This window comes from Echinops telfairi, unplaced genomic scaffold (genome assembly GCF_000313985.2).
Source record: "Echinops telfairi isolate 266 unplaced genomic scaffold, ASM31398v2 ScPeMD7_2010;HRSCAF=2546, whole genome shotgun sequence".
NCBI classification, from domain to species: domain Eukaryota; kingdom Metazoa; phylum Chordata; class Mammalia; order Afrosoricida; family Tenrecidae; genus Echinops; species Echinops telfairi.
In genome coordinates, this window is record NW_022105908.1 from 7,766,429 (window position 1) to 7,785,888 (window position 19,460).

The 19,460-nt window shown below is 42.9% G+C and overlaps 2 protein-coding genes across 9 annotated transcripts in view; both read right to left on the reverse strand.

Annotated features, from left to right (window-relative positions):
- Positions 1-14,681, reverse strand: part of GPRIN2 (G protein regulated inducer of neurite outgrowth 2) — a 55,323-nt gene extending 40,642 nt beyond the window's left edge. The window contains exon 1 of the mRNA XM_045293474.1: positions 14,607-14,681. Coding sequence (XP_045149409.1) covers positions 14,607-14,681 — 75 coding nt within the window. The remainder of the gene's footprint in view (positions 1-14,606) is intronic.
- Positions 14,644-19,460, reverse strand: part of SHLD2 (shieldin complex subunit 2) — an 88,146-nt gene continuing 83,329 nt past the window's right edge. For 2 of the 8 annotated variants that reach the window (XM_045293467.1, XM_013006311.3), the window contains exons 9-10: positions 18,077-18,192; positions 16,598-16,928 (exon numbers count right to left, since the gene is read on the reverse strand). In XM_045293467.1, the coding sequence (XP_045149402.1) occupies positions 16,735-16,928; positions 18,077-18,192 (310 nt within the window). In that variant the 3' untranslated portion in view covers positions 16,598-16,734. Of the gene's footprint in view, positions 14,729-15,032; positions 15,236-16,597; positions 16,929-18,076; positions 18,193-19,460 lie in introns of those variants that run through there. The other 6 variants (XM_045293472.1, XM_045293471.1, XM_045293470.1 and 3 more) reach the window with 6 other exon arrangements.

Consider the following 19,460-nt stretch of genomic DNA (forward strand, 5'->3'; position numbering starts at 1 on the left):
AAATAATCAAATAGAACAAAAGTGAGGTATTACCTTATACCCACAACGATAGCTCAATTCAAAAAATCGGGAAACAACAAATGTTGGAGAGGGTAGGCAGAGAGTGGAACTCTTACAATTGCTGGTGGGCTTATAAACAAATACAACCATTGTAGAAAGAAATATGGCACTACCCATAACAAATGGGAATAGAAACCCTATACAGTATAACCCAGCAACACCTCAGTTGGGTATATATCTCAAAGAGGTAAGAGACACAACATAAACAGACATATGCTCTCCCATGTTCATGGCAGCACAGTTCACAAGAGCCAGAAGCTGGAGACAGCCCAAAGCCCATCGTAGAAGAGTGGATAAAGAAACTCTGGTCCATACATGCAATGGAATACTATGCATCTCTAAAAACAGTGATGAAACCAGGACACACTCTTGACTTGGATAGACCTGGAAACCATTATGTTGAGTGATGTCAGTTCATTACAAAATAACAAATATTATGTGAGACCACTACTATAGGGATAAACACCAAGACAAAGGCAGGTGTCTGTTCTTAGGCCATGTAATCTTCTCATGTGGTCTCCCAAGCAAGGCGGTGGTGTGTCTGCCTAATGCTCATGATCCACATACCCCCGCCCTTCGATCTGTACTTCCTATAAATAATTCTACGGAGGAGGCTTCACTTCAGCTGGGGTCAATTTCTTGTGTTGGGGGCAGAGGAAGAAGACCAATCCATTCCTGCCATGTAGCATTGTTCCATAGTCATGCCAAATCAAAAAACACTCCTGCAAGGGTGCCCTGTGAACTTTAATAGAATTCAAGTCCGGGGGTAGGGATGGAGGTGGGGGCATATCTATCCAGTGAAGGTGATTTCCCTTCTGTTGGTGTGTAAACCAGAAGGGGCAACCTGCCATAGACCCTCCAATGGGAAAATATGCCTGGCATTCTAAGGACCACCAGCCTTTATCCGATCAGTAAGCATAGTCTCTTCCATTATTTTGTGTTTTGTTTCACATTTTTCTCCCACTCTATCCAGGACCTTCTTATGTGATCCCTTTCAGGACAATGGGTAGTAATATCAAGCACCACCCAGTTCTTCTGGTCTCCGGGTCATGAAGACTATTGTCTGTGTGGTCCATTAGTCCACTGGTCCACGTGTCTTTGATTTTCTTCCCTCCAAACTGAGAGAGGCCAATAATTGCACCTTAAGTGGCTACTCATGGGTTTTAAAGACCTTAGTTGATACTCACCAAAGTAGGATAGAACACTATCTTTGTGGACTATGTGATGCCCATTGACCTTGGTGTCCCCCTAGTTCAGTGACTCATCCCCTCAAGGAATTTATGACTTAGAATTGTTCATGACTTTGTGACTTGTAGGCTCTGCCACATTCATGCATACGCTTGCATTTGAATGGATACCCATAGAACAATATCCTCTGCCAAACTTACATGTATTTGTGAATCTACTCCCACTCTCCCTCTTACACCCGGTCAGCCTGTATGTCATCCAAGCACCTCCTCATAGGTCACTGCTCTTTCAGTATTGTGTATAAAACTGCATTTGCCTCTGTTGTCTTTGACTCTTGCAAACCTCCCAGTGTCTTCCCCTGCCCCCATCATTTTCCCTAATTTCCCTCATTATATATTCCCTTCCCCCTTGCCCAAGTTAACACTTACCATGACTTCCCCTTCTCTTCCCATCTCATGCCTGGTAATGCACCATAAAATATTTTAGTGTGAAAACCTGTCCTTGACTTGTTGATGATAGGGGTCTCATAACTATTTGTCCTTTTGTAATTGACAAATTTCACTCAGCGTAATGTTCTCTCGGGTCATCCATGGATGAAAAAACAATTGACATTCTTGAAGAGGGCACAGTATTCCATTGCGGCTAGGCACCAAAGTGTAGTCATTCATTCTTCTAAGCTTTATGTTTGGGTCTTGGATTCATCTTGTCTGTTTTTGTATATCGTGTGAGGCATGCCCCCATTTAACGTGCTTAAGTCTGTTGTCAAAGATCAGTTGTCCAGAGGTGAATGGATTTACTTCTTTTGAAATTAGATCCTCCTGGATTTAATGCGGGCCCTGAATCCAGTGACTGTTAACTTTGCATGAGAAAGGAGGTGATTTGAGACCCGGGGAAGAAGGTGAAGATTGAAAATGTTTCCACAAGCTGAGAAACACCAAGAGCCCTCATAGCTGGAAGACACAAGACTCTCCCCCAGAGTCTTAGGAGAAAGCCAGACCCTGCTGAGACCTTGATCTCAAACGTCTAGTCTCCAGACCTGTGTGTGAGCTACTCAGTCTCTCACCATTGGTATGACAGCCCTAGGAAATGAGAAAGTGATAATGATCTTTCAAATCCTTGTTAGCTTAGCAGCTCTCCAACAACTTTACAAAAAGGGTTGTTTTGTTTGTTATTTTTTTGGTTTTTAGCCAGCTCTATTTGTTCAGCATGAGCCTTGTTCTGCCTCCTCCTGTTATTATAATCAGAAAAATAATTCCCAACCCGGAGTGATTTTATACAGGGAATTGGATTATAGAATTCTTGGAAAGGCCGAGGAAGCCTATAGAGGCAATGGGATGAGTATTATTTGCCCCAGTTCGCTACGCTTGCAACCAGCATGCATAAGCCCACCTCTGTGGCACACTAAAATGAGCATTTACTTCCCACCCATTGGTGGCTCCACTGGGTGTGGGCTGGTAAAACCAGCAGGAATTAGTGGCTATCAAGTTGACTTTGACTAGGGGTGACCCCATGTACACAAGAGTAGACCTGCACTTAAAGTTTTCAATGGCTAGAGTTTGGGGAGTAGCTCTCTAGGCTGTCCCCTAAGGCATCCACAGCAGATTGGAACCTCCCACCTTTTGGTTACAGCTGAGTCCATTAACCATTTGCACTACTTAGGTACTCTTGTGTAGGGAAGGCAGCTCTCTTTTAAGTTGTGGGCCTATTTACATTGGTCTGTTCCATGTTTAAGGAGCCCTGGTAGTGTAGTGGTTATGCATTGGGCTGTGAACTGCAATGTCAGCAGTTCAAAACAACCAGCTGCTCCATGGGAGAAAGATAGGGCTTTCTACTCCTGCGAACAGTTATGATCTGGGAAACTCATAGGGGCAATTCTACCCTTTCCTCGGGTCACTATGAGTTGACATCAACTCAACGGCAATGAGTTTGTGGTTTTTATTTGGGTTTGGGTGGTGTAGTGGTGCTGGGCTGCTAACTATAAGGCCAACAGTTCGAAACCACCAGCCTCTCCATGGGAGAAAGATGAACTTTCTACCACCATACAGTTACAGTCTAAGAAATTCACAGGAGCTGTTCTACCCTGTCCTGTAGGGTCACTATGAGTCAGCACCACTTTGCTGGCAGTGAGGTTGGTTTTGGATTCCATGTTTATTCTGAACATGGGCTTCAGGAGCAGCAGCTTCCCAGGAAAGCACAAGAGGACAAGTCTCCATTTCAAATACTTTTCTATTCTGTTTCACCTCTAATACCCTATCCTATAATAGGCTATCGAGGATCACTGGCGGCGTAGTGGTTACTACTAGGCCACTATACGAAACCACTAGTTGAAGCACTGGCAATGGGAAACCACTAGAGAAAGACCAGACTTCCTAGGCCTGTTAACAACTGTTGTCTCAGAAACCCACAGAACCTTGTCCTATAGGTTCGATATTAGTCAGTAGTGACCTGATGGTTGTGTGTGTGTGTGTGTGTGTGTGTGTGAGAGAGAGAGAGAGAATATACCATCAGCCAATGCAACTCACATGGTCAAGCTCTTCAAAAGGGAGCTAGGCAAACTTTGCCTTTTTGAGAATGAACCTGTCGGGTTCCATGGGTAGGGCGGAACTCTGGGGACGGAGGAGACCTGAGGAGGGTAACTATCATACACAGCGGAGGTCTCGAGCTGGGAGCTTCCGAAGCTGGACTTCCTACATGACTTGGCAGCCGCTGTGGACAAGCTCCGGCAGCTCTGCGCTGCTGCCAGGCCTTCCTGACATGGCTGACAATTGAGAATCCCTGAGGGATGATGAACTGTAATTTACACAACCACGTGTCAATTATGTGCGGTCCTATTTCTCTCTGTGGAATTCTTTACCCAAATTACTCTCAGAACCTGGGAACATCTGCTACTGTGTGAGAAATGAAAACAAGAAAATTACTGCTTTTATCCGCTTTCTAGTCTCACAAATGCTTCCCATTTGGCAGGGTCAAACTGGAATCTGTTTATGAAAGTGTCTGGGAATCTAATTTCTAGACAACGTGGTGCAATAAAAGCCTTTAAAGGGCCACATGCTGCTTGACAGCCCACCCTCCTGGCAAACTTGAGTCAAGGGGACTGTAGGGATGAGACCCAAGTGGGGGGGTGGGGGGTAGGGGGGCTTGAAGATTCCAAGTGAGTACTCAGGTAGACCAACACTCTTCAAGATGAACCTCTATTCTCCTCTCCACTCTGTGCCCCACTCTTTACCCCCTCCCCCCTGACTGAGTCTCATGGAAAGACGGGATCTCAGTAAGCAAGGCAGCCTCTCCTCTCTCATTTCCTGTCCCACTCCAAGGAGAGAATTCAGACAATGTTTGGGCCGGGTCAGGACTAGGCAGGCCCCATCTCCTCTCAGGCTCCTCAGGAAGACAGAACTTCAAGGTCCCCGTTTCCAGCCTCTCAGGAGGATGAATGACCTATTAAAGTCTGCATCTTCTGCCCCAGCATTCCAAGGAGCTTATCTCTCCAGACCAAGGTTGTGCAGGCCCTGTCCCAGCACTCCAGGGAGTAGACTGGCAACCAACAAAGGCACTTCCCATGGATCGCATCCTGACTCAAGGTCCTGCAGCTGCCAGCACAAATCTCCCTTCTTGTCAACGTACACCTCCCTAGCTCGAGCCCTATATATCTCCCACCGCCTCACGAACAAACTGTGATTTCCCTGACCCAACTTGTTGGGTCTCAGAACCTCCCAGGAGCTCAGGATGCTCCTGCCCCTCTCTCTGCTCTCCCTTCCCTCCCGGGAGCTCTTTCCCTGCCCTAATGCTCTTTGTCTCAATCCTATCTCCGTTCAGTGTCTCAGTGTTGATCTCGCAGACAGAGACAGCATTCAGACCAGAGCCAGAGAACAGAACAAGTTTTTGAACAGAACAAGTCAGTTTACTAAGGAGGAGCTTTGGTGTGAAACACCAAAGGGGCACCTGCTAATGCAAGGGCCTCCTAAAATGAAGAGCTAGGTTTCTAGTCTGCTAATGGTAGACCTTCTATTACTGGCTGGCTTTCCAGTGGGCCTTCTGCTATTGGTTGGCTTTCTATAGCGTCCCCCCCCCTTTTCATACCCCCCTGCATCCCAGAGTGCATGCAGGATCCTTGTAGACAGCCCCTTGTAAACCAAGGGTCAATTCAATCATTGTAGGGGGAGTGTGAATGAACATCCTGTCCTTCCGCACCCACACCCTTCGAAGCTCTGTTTCTTCCACTGGAAAGGAAATAGGCCCGTCACCTTTCTTTGTGCTGGGGAGACCTGGCTGCCGCCACCTCCCTTTTGTATTAGATTTCTTTCCATTCTCTTTTCCTCTTTTACCCAGTTCTGTCTGGCTAGTACGGGGAAGAATGAAATGGAAAAGTAGGAAAAAAAAGTTTAAATATATGGCACGCTCATTTCCTAATGCAGCCCGATTCAGGTACAAGCCAGGTCAGGGCAAAGGGAAAGCTACAACTCTAACTGAAGTTGGTAGTCTGTTTCATACAACTGGGCATCTTATATGCTGAATGGACACGATTTTTATTAATTTTCTGCTAACAAATCATTTTATTGGGGGCTCTTATAACAGTCCATACATCAATTGTATCAGACACATTTGTAAATATGTTGCCATCGTTTTCAAAACATTTTCCTTCTTCTTGAGCCCTTGGTATCAGCTTCTTTTTTCCTCCCTCTCTCACCCTCCTACCCTTGTGAACCCCTGATAAATTATACATTATTATTACTTTCACTTCTTACACTGCCCGTTGTCTCCCTTCACCCATGCTTTTATTGTTTGTCCCCCTCGCCTTGTGTGTGTGTGGTGGTGGGGGAAGGCGGGGCAGGGACGGGCACAGGGGATGGGTTATACGTTGATCATAGTTGGTTCCCCGTTTCTCCCCTTTCTCTTCCCGCCTTCTCCCTACCCTCAAGGTATCGCTACTCCCATTACTGTTCCTGAGGGGGTTTATCTGTCCTGGATTCTGTGGGACACGATTTTTGTAGCTAGAAATAACAGAATAAAATGTTTGTTACTTAAGGGTGACCAAAAAAGCCACAGAACTTGTCCTAAGAACAAGGAGAAGCTACTGGCAGAGCAGGTTTGAATGAGTAATTGGGGGAAAGAGAATGAAGTTGTTTGCTGATTACATCTCATAAGCCCAGTTCTTTCAACCCAATGAATATATTTCTTAACTGACAAGTCTCCTAAGATAAGATGAGTCAGAGTTTGGGGGCAGGCGAGGGGAGCGGAGCAGGAACAGGGGCGTGGAGAACATTGTCCAAGTCAGCAAGGCACTTATCTGGCCAGGCAGAAGCCACAAAGTCGCTGAAAGCAAGTGGCCAGGGTAGAACACCCATGGGTGTCCTCATACCTAGGTTCACTAATAAGGGAGGTTTGTCATATTGTGTTAGGCAGTGCAGTTAAGCGCTTGACTGATAGCTTGGTTGGAAGTTCAGACCATGCGGAGGCACCTCTGGTAAAACCAGCTGTTGGAAATGCTAGGGCACACAGCTCTACAGTGACATACATGGGCCCCCAAGAGTGGGAGTCACCTGGGCAGCAGCCAAATTTATTAAAGGGTGAATCTGGAGCTGAAAGGCAGGCAGTAAGTGCAGCAATAATAGGCATATCAGCCTTTCCTGACAGAACCTCCCCAAACACTACTTTTCCCCTCCACTGCAAAAATAAACACTAGCCTGATTTTTTTTTTAATCATTTTTTGGGGGGCTCTTACAGCTCTTATCACAATCCATACAATCATCCATTGTGTCAAGCACATTTGTACATATGGGGTCTTTAAGATCCCAGATGCTGTATCTTTTGATAGCCGGGCACTATCAGCTTTCTTCACCACATTTGCTTATGCACCCATTTTGTCTTTAGCGATCATGTCAGTAAAGGTGAGCCTCACAGAATGCTGGGTCATTAGAACAAAGTGTTCTTGTGTTGAGGGAGGACTTGAGTCGAGGCCCAATGTCCATCCTCTACCTTAACACTCAACATATAAATATATGTACATAGATCTATTTCCCTATCGCATTATATATAAATATATTTACATATGTACATGTCTGTATTTAGACCTCTACAAATGTCCTTTGCTTCCTAGTTCTTTCCTCTATTTCCTTTTACTTTCCTCTTGTCACTAGCCTGATTTTTATGTTAATCAATTCTTCTTGTTTCGTCATAGTTTTGCTACCTAACATTTAAACAGTATGGTTTAAGTTTTTTTGTTATTTTTTTTAACGTACGCAATCAGTAAAAATGCACTGCCATTGAGTTGATGCTGACTCATACCGACCCCTGTGGGTTTCTGAGACTGTGTTTATAGGAGTAGAAAACCCAATCCTCTCCTGAGGAGCTGCTGGTGGTTTCAAACTGCTGACCTTGTGTATTGCAGCCCAATGTATAACTGTTACACCAGCAGGGCCCCTAGATATCAGAAAAGAGGTATTCTTTTATGTTCACCTTCCTTCACTTAACATCGTTTTGAGATTCATCCTTGTGTGTAGGCATCGTTCCCGCATGTCCATTCCTAGTTCATACTCTATTGTGGGGCCTTTCACTATTTATTCATCCTACTGTTGGTGGGCATTAAGGTTTATTTCTAGCTTGGTGCTATTACAAACATGCTGCTATGGTTATTCCTGTGTATGCTTCTTGGTACAAATGTACATATGTTTTGGAAGACATAACACTAAAAGTGGAGATGCTGGGTCATAAGGTTTGCATAGCTTCAACTTTACTAGACAATTCAATTGTTTTCCAAAATGAATGCACCAATTTTCTTTTTTTTTTTTTCAGTATGGAAAGGTATCACACTGGATTTAATTTCTATTTGTCTGATCGTTAAAGAAGTGAGTTTTTATTTGTTATTTGGTTGTTCATTTTTCCTTCTTGGTAAAGTACCTGTTCCTGGCTTTTGCCAATTTTTTCAAATGAGTTATTGCAGTTTTCTTGTTGATTTTTTAGGAATGCATTGCTTATGGATTGCAAGTGTTTTTTCTCCCTCTCTGTGTGTGTCAATCACTGGCACACTTTTGCTTGATTTCCTCCCACTCTCTGACTTTCTTTTATTTTTATTGCAGTAAATACATATATACGAGAGCAAGTCAGAAAACATTACTACAAAATCATATAAACCTTTATTTGAAAAAACAAGAACAAAACATGAAGCTATTGTTTCTCCACAGATCCTCCATCTAGGTCTATATACTTCTAAAGGTTGCATTTCCATCTCTTTAACTCTTTCCTGAAAAATTCTGCTCTCATAGATTTGCACCGTGTCAAATGGTGGAAAAATGGAGCGATCTCAATTTCTGCCAACTGTGGTGTACAGTCTTGTCTCTTTTAAGCTTCTATTCCTCAGTAGTCATGTGGCATGGTATCTATCTTCTCCCATCTCTGTTTGCTTAATCTGTTCTTTTGATATCTTGAGAGAGATTGATTTAAGAATGCCCTACGCTGACTGCCTCATTAACAAGGAAAACCCATTCCTCAATGAAATGAAAACCACAGATATGGGGGTTAGGGTTTACAACACGTTTTTGGAAGTCACAATTCAATCTACAACACTGTGTTGTAGTGTAGTCAATTAATATGGCCCTTCTCACCATCATTCCTGATGTGACAGAGTATCATCTGGACTTGATACGTCCGTGGCTCTGTCCCATTTTGGAGGGCATTCTCTACTAACAAACAGGAACAGGATGGGATTAGGAACTGACCTTAGTTGGGGTGTGATCAGGTCACACTCTGTTTCCTTGAAGATGTCTTTAAGACCCTATTTTATTTTTTTCGTGTACTGTAATTATTTTTGTTAACTGTGGAAAAAATATACACAACAAACCATTCTCCAATCCCATAACATCTACGCATATAATTCAGGGCCACTGATTATGCTCTTCATGTTGTACAACCATTATCGATAGCCTTTTCCAAATTATTCCACCCCCACTGACATAAACTCAATGCCCCCTGAGCAAAAACTCTTCCTCCACTGGTAACCACTGGTCAAGTCTGGTTTCTATGTTTTTCTCAAGTGGTTTTCTTGATATAGTATTCACATATCATATACTTCCACAGTTAAATCACTTTTAAAAGGAGGTGTATATACACCATCATAGTCAGTTCTAATGCTCCCCTTCCACCCTACATTCAACCTTTCCCCTGCCCTCTCCAGCTCTCTCCCACCCCACGGTTGTTGTCTCTGTGCATCCACTCCTGTGCGTCACAAACTGAGAAATTCAACAGAAACAATTAAACACAATAAAACAGAAAGAAGAAATAATAATAATATAAAGATAAAACTAAAAAAGAGTAAGAAAGAAAAGATCACCAACAATATTTTAAAAGCCAGAGAAGAAATTTTGCCATGGAACAAGCAAGAAATATTTGAGACTACAGCAAATTCAGGTTGGATCATAGAGGTCACCTGACCAGGTATCACATTACACTATGGTTCAATCCACCAAAATCAAGTTTACACTGATCTCTGTCTGTTAGTAAAGCTGTTCGAGCCTCTCGCCCGAGGCTAGAAAACCCTGTGTTAGAACGAGATGCAAACCCAGCCACACTCTTTATTCCCATCTTTAAGATCCCACCTGACAACTGGAAGTGAGCCAGGGCACCCTCTGTTTCTGTTGGGTATGTAAGGGTGCCACCATACAATTGCACACATTCATTGCCTTGCCTGGAAAGCCAGACCTCTATTTCCTGGCTGACCCTCCATGGAGGCAAGAGGACCTGCAGTGACCTTTGGAGATTTTTGACTTCAGGCTCTGGACTCTGCATTTGACTCACCCTGGCCTGACCTTTGGGTGGTGGACTGAACAGCACCCTCCACCATGGGAGATAATTCCTCCAAGGTAAGCGAATTTCCATGAATGTTGCCTCCATTTTTAGAACCCAGGAACGTGAGGGAAAATGGGGGGAAAGGGAGCTGAATAGCATCATGGAAGAGCTAGACATATGGGGCATCATAGTAAGTCTTCCAAAAGAGATTATTACCCCAAACACGTCCTAATTCTTTTATTTTGATTCTGTTTCTTTCTGACTCTAGCTAGGGCCACCAGGAAACTATTAAATATGTGATGATAATGGACATTCTTATTTCTGTCCTCAGAAGTTACTTTTCTCACATTAAGTAAAATGTTTGATGGTGTTGCTAGTGTCTAAGGATAACCTTAGTTATCCTTGGTTAAAAACTTGGTTAAAAATTCTTGGCCACTGTTCAATGATTTTGCAAAACTAAGATGTTTTACAAAATCAAATTATTTTACAAAAAAGAAAAACATACTCCTTCCTAGGGCGACTTCATTTAATATCCTGCAGCTACTCAAATCATGTGTTTCCACTTTGTGCCCTATTTTTATTTTCTCACCAAAGTGCTTTCTCATCCCTGAGGCAAGTAAAGGCAGATCTGGGAGCGTGAAGGCCCAGTTGTTTGCAGTAAGGAGAGACGCATTCCTTACCCTTATGCAGGAAATTTGCCGACCCTGGACTGACCTGAGCATGGGCTGAGCAAATCACAAATGACAAGACCAGGAGGAGGCAGAAAGGATCAGGCAAGAGTTTTATCTCTCATGGCAAGAAACTGTGCAGTGGATAAGCCAGCCAAAGGCCACCCCCTGGAATGAGGGGTATTTCGTAGCCTGGCACACAGAAGGCATCAGCGGATTGGGTAGAGAAGCAGAGGGCATTCACCGAGAGAGAGGACCATCAGGTGAGCCAGTTTGTAGAGTCTTCTTCCATCCCTGCTCCAACTCCCTGGAGGAAGCAGCTCTTGAAAAGGGAAGGGAGAGCTGTCTAGGAGGAACTTCATGCCCCCACCCCCTCAAACTGCTTTTGTGTGAGTACACTCTCGCACACAGTTTGTATCTTATTTGGGGGCCTTATCTTAAAACTCCCAAGGTGCTCTCTTAGGGTTCCAGGTTTAAAAAACCCTGAGTTAGAGGCCCAATATTATGTTCACGGTGGCTCTACCTCCTAGTACTGTTGTATAGTGCCTGGGCTCTTAAAACCTTGTAAGCAATAGACACATAGTTCTAAATTTTACATGAACTGTGACCATGGCACATTGGCCACTGTTTCATTAGTGATGGACCAAAAGGCAGCTGCTAACCTGGCCATAAAAACGCAGTTCCTGCCCCTTCAAGCAGAGGCTCTTGGAATACACTGGCTGAAGCTCTTAGGGATTCATTTCTCTGAGGTCAGAATGGGAAACGTCTCTCTTTGTGCAAGCCCAATTACTAGAGAATGGCAAATACTGAAGGAAAGAATTCATTATCAGTAAAGGGAAGGTGAGAGACCCCACAGCACAATCACCAGTCATTGAAAGAGGATCTAAACCTTTGTAGGCAAAAGGGTACTTGGAGGGGAGGGGGCAAACACACAAACACATATCCTTGGGGGTGGGGTGGGGGTGGTGCACATGTATCCCCAGAACTGAACTAGGGTAATTTTGGGTGGCATTGAGCCATTCACTGGGGATCGGGAGAAAGTAGTTGCAATAGAGATCGTTTCTAAACTTCATGGTGATATTGAAGAGCTAGGGAGAGTCCTCTTAAGAAGGGACTTTAGTCCTCGATGGAGGTCAAAATTAGAGATATGACTTATTCACAGACTGCCACTACCAGTCACATTCATGCACTCAGGGTCGCTTGATGTTTCCCTCACTGTGGCTTGTAAAAAAGAAGAGGGGTAGCCTCCTGGGAGCTCTGTTCTGTTTATTCCCCTGAGGGGTCTATTGGCTACACCTATCTCCGAACTCAGGAGAGCTTCCTTGAGGCACTAAGGACAACTCACTCGGGTGGGAGTGTAGTGGAGCGGTCATTCAGTGCCATCCAATCGACAGGAACAAGTGAGCGATCCTGGGGCCACTGGTTCCTGGCGACTCCTGGCCTTTGGAGTCAGACTGGGGATTTGAAAAGGAGGATTAAGTCTCAGCAAAGGGCTGGCTGCTAGGGTCCAAGGTAAGCCTGGGTTGAGCTGCTGCTGCCCGTTGCATCTCGGGTTGCAAAGCAGATCTGACCTCATCCAGAGGTAAACCAAGAGGAGAAGGCAAAGGCAGAAGCCTAGGCAGAAGTCTGTTTGCTTACTGTTGAGTAGCCCCACGCTGGGCACCAAATGTGGCACCTGCTCTGATGTGTCCAGTGGTCCTTGGCCTCGTGAACCGAAAAAGTGAGGCACAGACCACTAACAGCCAACAGAAAACAAAGTTTATCGAGAAAGAAAAGCACCTGACAGCAGGTGGAAACTCGAGTAAGTTGCCGCTGAAAGAACTGTGCCGGGAGGCTTTTGTCAGATGTGGGGTACTTGGCCTGTGTGTGTCTCCAGGTTATGAACAGGTGTGATCACATTCTGCAAGTCCAATCATAAGCCTGGTCATCCTCTGTCCAGGCTGGTTCTTGCACAGGGCTGGACAAGGAAGTAAGCAGGCTAAAAGAGTCATGGGTTTCCTGCCTTTGGAGTTCAAAATCAGCCTAGGGGTCCAGTGCCCAATGAGTTCAGATTTAAAATTCTTCTAGGCTGCCAAAATCTCTCCTCCAAACATCTGCCGCTCCCACTGCTTCCTGCTGGGCCTCTTTTCCTCTCTCTGCCTCCGGCTCTATCTCCTATCTCAATAATACCCATCATCAACCTCCAACCAATTACAGCCTAGGAACACCCATTTCCACTTCTCCCACTCCGCATATTATGAAATAATTCCCAGACATCCTATCATTTCATCCAGGCATAGCTTAGTAATGACCCGAAAAGAAATGTTGTAATAGGATGTAATTATATTATCTTAAAAATTAATGATTATTTAATACTATCAAGTATCCAGGGAGCCCTGGTGGCCCAGTGGTTTTGCATTGGACTGTGAATCTCAAGGTTAGCAGTGCAATACTACCAGTTGCTCTGTGGGAGAGAAAGGTGAGGCTTTCCACGTCCGTAAAGAGTTAGTCTTGGAAATCCACAGGCAGTGGTGTGACTCAAATAATTTAACAACTACTTCCCTGTCCGACTGACCAAAAAAGGATATACTGCAAGTTAGTTTTAGTTAATACTTAAATAAGGGCAATAAAGGAGGTCCACAAAACTAGATACGAGTTTTAAAGTATTAATGAAGGCATATTACATACCTGATTAAAAAAAACCTGTTAAGGTATTTCCATATTGCTTCTTGATTGGCATCCTCACTTGCAATGTTCTTCGCTTTTATCTGACCCTCCTTGGCTGTGTGATTTATCCTTAACCATCTTTTCACCGTAGGAGTAGGACCCCAACCTTCCTGATGCCACGACCCCCCCAACCATAAAATTATTTTCGTTGCTACTTCATAACTGTAATTTTGCTACTGTTATGAATCAGGTGACCCTGTGAAAGGGTCTTCCGACCCCCCAAAGGGGTCGAGACCCAGAGGTTGAGAACCGCTGCTTTAGAGGTAAGCTAGTTAGATAATTGTCACTGTGTTTGATACATTAGAAATAGTTGACTTCTCTTCTCTGAACATATTAAGTTCGTTTTGGAAAAGCCGCTTTTGCTCCTGCTGAACTTACAGCAATTGTTCTGACAATATTTTTAGTTCTTTGGACACTTTCAGGAATTGCACGATTCACTCGTAATATCTCGTGGGAATTTGGGGAAAAAGCACAAAGCTGAAACGTTCGACAGTGTGTCACCCACTCGTTGTTTGGTACTTTCTCTCTTTACGTTATATGTTTGTTTACCGAAGTGACAAACACAAGGGAGTAAAAATGTGCTATTTCATCAAAAGTATGAGTTTTATGAAATAAATATGACAAGCATAGTTCTAATGTTTATATCTATGGATGGAATGGTTAGAATTCAACACCTTACCATTGCATCTCCCTCTTGACCCATTTAAAATTTGTCCCAGTGTTTATATTTTCGCTTTATTTTAGGTAGAAGCTTTTCCATTTTAGTTTAGTTTCTTTTTTGGTGGGGGGTGGGGTGGGGTATGTTTTTCTGGACTTGAAATCTAGGATAGGCCAATCTACACAGACAGTAATTGGATTAATGGTTTCTTAGGGGTATGACATGGGTGCTAATTACACTAAGTACGAGAAAAAAGAAAATGCTCTAAAATGGATTGTGGTGATTGTATAATCATAACTGTACAATCATAAGATGATTATACAATCATAATATGATTGAACTATTGAACTGTATGATATGAACATTCTAAAGCAATAAAACTGTTAAAATATACTTTTTAAAATGGAAAAAATTATTAATTTGAAGGATAAGTAAATAAAAAACCTGAGTAGCAAAAATAATTTCAATGAACCAAAAGAATTTCAAAAAAGCAACTTATCATAAATTTCATCATATATTTTTTTAGGCAATATGAATCTATCGCTTACCATCCTATAGAAGCCAGGGTACCAAGACCAGCAGCTTTGAGGAGTCATCAGGCTGTGCTGTCTTTCGGAGCCCATCCCTTCACTGGACCGACTGGGGCATGGTGCATCCCATTAGTAAGTGCCTAGAGGAGAAGGGAGTCCATTTACTTCCCCCGGTCCAGTTTCCTAACAAGTCCTTTCCCCTTCATGGACTCTGCACCGGCCAAAATGCTCTGCACATGGAAGCGTAAGTACACATTGCATTCTCCAGCTGGTTTGTGAAGCACCTGAATTTGCACATTAGACTAGTGTAGGAATGGGGAGCCAGGAAGAAGCAGGAAGAAGAGGGGATTGAGCCTTTTCTTAGTATTTTAATCACCTTCTTAGACTTCCAACAGAATGGTAACTTGTCCAGCAGGAAGGAGCCTTTGCAATTATCCCAGAATTCTAGATTTAATTTCATGCTGTCGGTTGCCGCCACATGCTTTCTGATGTGCTCCAACTCAGCTGTCCCGTGCCACTGGATCTGCTCCCACGCACGGCCACTTTACTGCTAACCCAATGAGCTGCTGCCCAGTTATAGAGTCACTGCGATTTGTGTCCTCCAAAGCATTATCAGATAATCCTCTGCATTAAAAATAGATTTGACACTTCAGGAGAAATGTGAAAAAAAAAAAGAAAAAAAAAGAATCTATTAACAATCAGTATGCCCCAACATATATGCTAAGCAGCACTCTGTGTTTCCTCATGGTTGCCTATTTTAACGGAGCTTCTTCTACAAACACAGTGAAAACACAGATGTCTAAATGTTGGTAACTAAATTCAGTATGGCATTAAAATCCTAGACATAATCTAACAATATGATTTTCTTCCTCCCTTTTGAATGAGTTGAAATATGATCTAGTTTTCTTCATTCTCAATATTTTATAGGTGTTTTTCTTGAACCTACTTAAAATAAGGTTTATACAAACTAACACATTACCATGTCTAGCTCTAGTGAAGAAAATTTCATGTGGATCGTATGCTGAAGTATAAATAAAGGTAAATGCATAGGGCTTATGAATATAGCAAAAACAATAATTCCTGAGAAAACAATCTCCTGTCTGTAACCGATTACTTGGTATAGTGCCTGGAACATACCCTAACAAAACCTACTGCTGTTAATTCCAATTTATAGCAACTCTACAGGACAGAGAATTGTCTCAGTGAATTTTCCTGGCTGAAATCTTTGCAGAGGTTGGCTACATCTATCTCCCAAAGAGCAGCTTGTGGGTTCAAAGGATTGACCTTTTGGTTAGGCGCTGTGATAGTTAAGGTTGTGTGTCAATTGATTGGGTCATGCTTCTCAATGCTTTGGCGGTTAAGAAGTAGCCAATCCCCTATGATGAGATCTAAACTAGATATAATCGACTCCATGATGAAATCTTCCGGCAGCCAACTGAAAGGGACTTTCTTTGTGGCCTGCTACCAACATATATGGACAGTGGCAAAGCTGGTGTCCGGCCCCATCATCAGATCACCAGCCCTCTGGACTTGAGCTAGTGGCGACTACCTGCCAACACTAGGGTTGTCATTCACCTGCTGACCTGGGTGGGATTCATTTGCCTCTAGTCAGAAGCCTGCTGGCTGAGCTGCTAATCTTGGGCTCATCAGCCCCTGTGACTATGTGGGTCAGGAGAAGCATCTAGCCTGATATCTGACCCGTGGACTTGGAACTTGTCCGCTTCTACAGCCGTGTGAACCATTTCCTTGTGATACATATGTATACAGACATATGTAAGCATCATTCGTTTTGCTTCTTTAGCGAACCCAGCCTAAGACAGTAGCTGAGTGCTCAACAACTGTGCCACTAGGCTCCTCTGTGTGGAATACATCAACTACATACAGTTAATAAATGGCTGAGCCTTTATTTCTTAGGGAATCACCACACAGTGTCTTTCTGACTAGATTATGGCTCCAACAGGAAGAGTTTCAGGGATTCTAATTTTTAAAATATGAACAAACAAACTTGCTTAGAGAAATAAGTTTTAATTTATATACTTAGTACAATTCTATTTGTAAAATTCATTGTCTTGTCATACATTTATTTCAAAGTCAAATCCTTTCAGGACAGGCTTTCTTGAATTGCCCACAATTTCTTCAGCCGATCTCAGGGTGTGGAACAGTGCTTGACACTGTCAAGATAAAAGTCCAAGAGGTAGAAATCTTGTTGCAGTGGGTAGCTGTTTTCGTCTAACACAAAAAGGCTCTGAATTTTCAGCAGGCAAGGCGCTCCGCTGAGTGCCAACAAGGCGTGGAGCAAGTCTGCTGCCACCATCCCATAGGTGATGCCTGAGGAAGGTACTGTGGAAGATCAGAACACACACACACACACACACACACGCACGCACGCACGCACGCACGCACACACACATGCACAGTTGTTAATGTCGCTCCCCGGTGGAGGGCAACACAAACATTGAAAGGCGTCATTATTTCCAGTGACTTCTCTAGTTCCAAACCCATCTTAATGTTCTCTTCTAGTTACAAGTTGCTAAATGAATCCTAGAACAGTGGCAAGCAATTACTCCTGTGCATGAAAATAAACTACAATAATATGACATAGTTATGACTCAAAACAAACAAATGAAACCCACTGGCATTGAGTCAATTCCAACTCAGAGCCACTCTCTGTTGCCCAATAGGACAGAGTAGAAAGCCTTGTCTTCTCCCTTGGAGCGGCTATTGGATTCAAACTGATGACCTTGTGGTTATCAGCCCAACATGTAAATCATAATACCACCAGGACTCTATAAGCACAAGATATTACTAGAAGAATTTGAGAACTGTAGTGACCCAGAAGTAGCCATGAGAACAACAAAATCTGAATCCAACTCAGTATCTGGCAAAATTGATTTGCCTTTTCTCCTCTGCCTCCAAGAATGGCCGAGGAGCGTCATGCAGATATAAATTCTATTCACCTCAGGATCTACTGTTGTATACATAATGTTCTCATTCAAGGAAAAAAAATCACTAGATACATAAAAATCAAGAGAAAGCCTCTACTATGAAGGAGCAGAGCAATCAATAGAATCAGATTAGCTCATATGCTTACAGAGTCTGAGGTTAATAAGGGCAGATATAGTTTGATCATCTGACACGTGAATTCTTGGTCACCAGCTATGTCTAATAGCATAGTTGAAGATTTTCAAATCTACTCCTTCAGTGGACTACTCTCAGGTTTATAGTGTTATACATTCATTCAGTGACTTAGGATACGCCTAAGGCTTTAATATTTTACTTACAAACCGGGAAGTTAGAGTCAGGGGCTATTATGTGCTTCCCTCTTGTCATATACCGAGACAGATGTACAAGTGCTACCATCCAATTTACATATGTGTGCAGTTTTATATAGGCTGGATTCCCCTGATTTTGTACTGGCTAGAAAATCTGAACGTAACAGGTAATGGTTCGTCTAACAACAACTTCTTGACACAGCGTTGCTGTTTTACCTATGATTCTGTTGAGGCATTCGGGAGAGATGTTGAGGAGGATCTTCTCCATCAGCTGTGATCCCACTTGAATACAAACACGAGAGTTCCCATCAGTTACAGTCATTAAAGCTGGCCTAAACACAAAACAAAAACACAGCACGTGACCTTCAAGAAATGTTTTCAAGGGAAAGAAATACTTCTACGTAATATAATTTCAAACAGCACTGGAATTTTAAAAACCGTGTTGTGTTTTTTGTTAAAGTTGACACGGTAAATTAGACTACCAATGAAACCTTCAACAGAAAGTTGTTCAGTGGCAGCACTGAACATTTTTCACAATGTGTCAACATTCCCTTGTCTTCTGGTTGTTTCGTTTGGAGCACTGCACCTTCCCTCCCCCTTATCTTCTAATGCTTGCTCTAGAATAGATGTTGACACTCTGGTCTCACACTGATGATCTGTAGTTGTGTGTGGTACTAACTAGTAATATCTTTTACTTTGTGTGCCTCTACTATTTCCTAAGAGAGGATCACAGGGACAGTTTTAATGCAGGGCTTAAAGAGAATCACAGGGGAAGAGTCTCCGGGAGTCCTCTGATCTCTATTGGTCTAGAAAGCCTGGCCTTTTTTAAGAACTTGAGGTTTGCTCTACGTTTTCCTCCCATTCTATCTAGGATTATTTATTGTGACCCTGGTCAGGTGAGTCAGTCGTGGTAGCCAAGCACCATCTAGTTCTAGTCTCGTGGCAGAGGAAGCCATGGCTCGTGTCGGCTATCAAATCGTTATACTTTTGTCTCCTCTGAGATCTTGTTTCTTTCTTATTCTTTTGCACCTTTAGACGTCCTAGATGGCCACTTGTAAGCTTCTAAGACCCAAGACATTACTTGCCTCACTGGGATGCAGCACATGAACTTTGTACCTGTATTATGCTAAATGACTGAGCTGTCTCATGACATTTCGTTTCTAAGCATTCAAACCTAGAAAACCAGTCTTGTAAGGTGTTGGTTATGTCTGAGAAGATATAATAGTGTTTTCAATATATAAATGTGCCTGTACTTAAAAATATTTCTATCCATGCACACGTAGGTATATATCTGCACCTCCCCATGTACTGATGTCTATATGTACATATATATGTGACCTTATTCTCATTTGTTGATTTTGATTGTTGTTGCCGAATTATATGTCAAATTCCTTAGTACAAGGAGCTTTTCCCAAAGTGCTTCTTGGTCACATCATTTACTTTGGCCAAGCTGTGTGTGTTAGACAGGGTTCTCTAGAGAGATAAAACCAAATTCCTGATAGTTTAAAATATTTATTTATAAAGATAATTAGATATGTAACGAGAAATGAACTGTTAAATCATATACAGATAAATATACAATACAAGAAATAAACAGTTA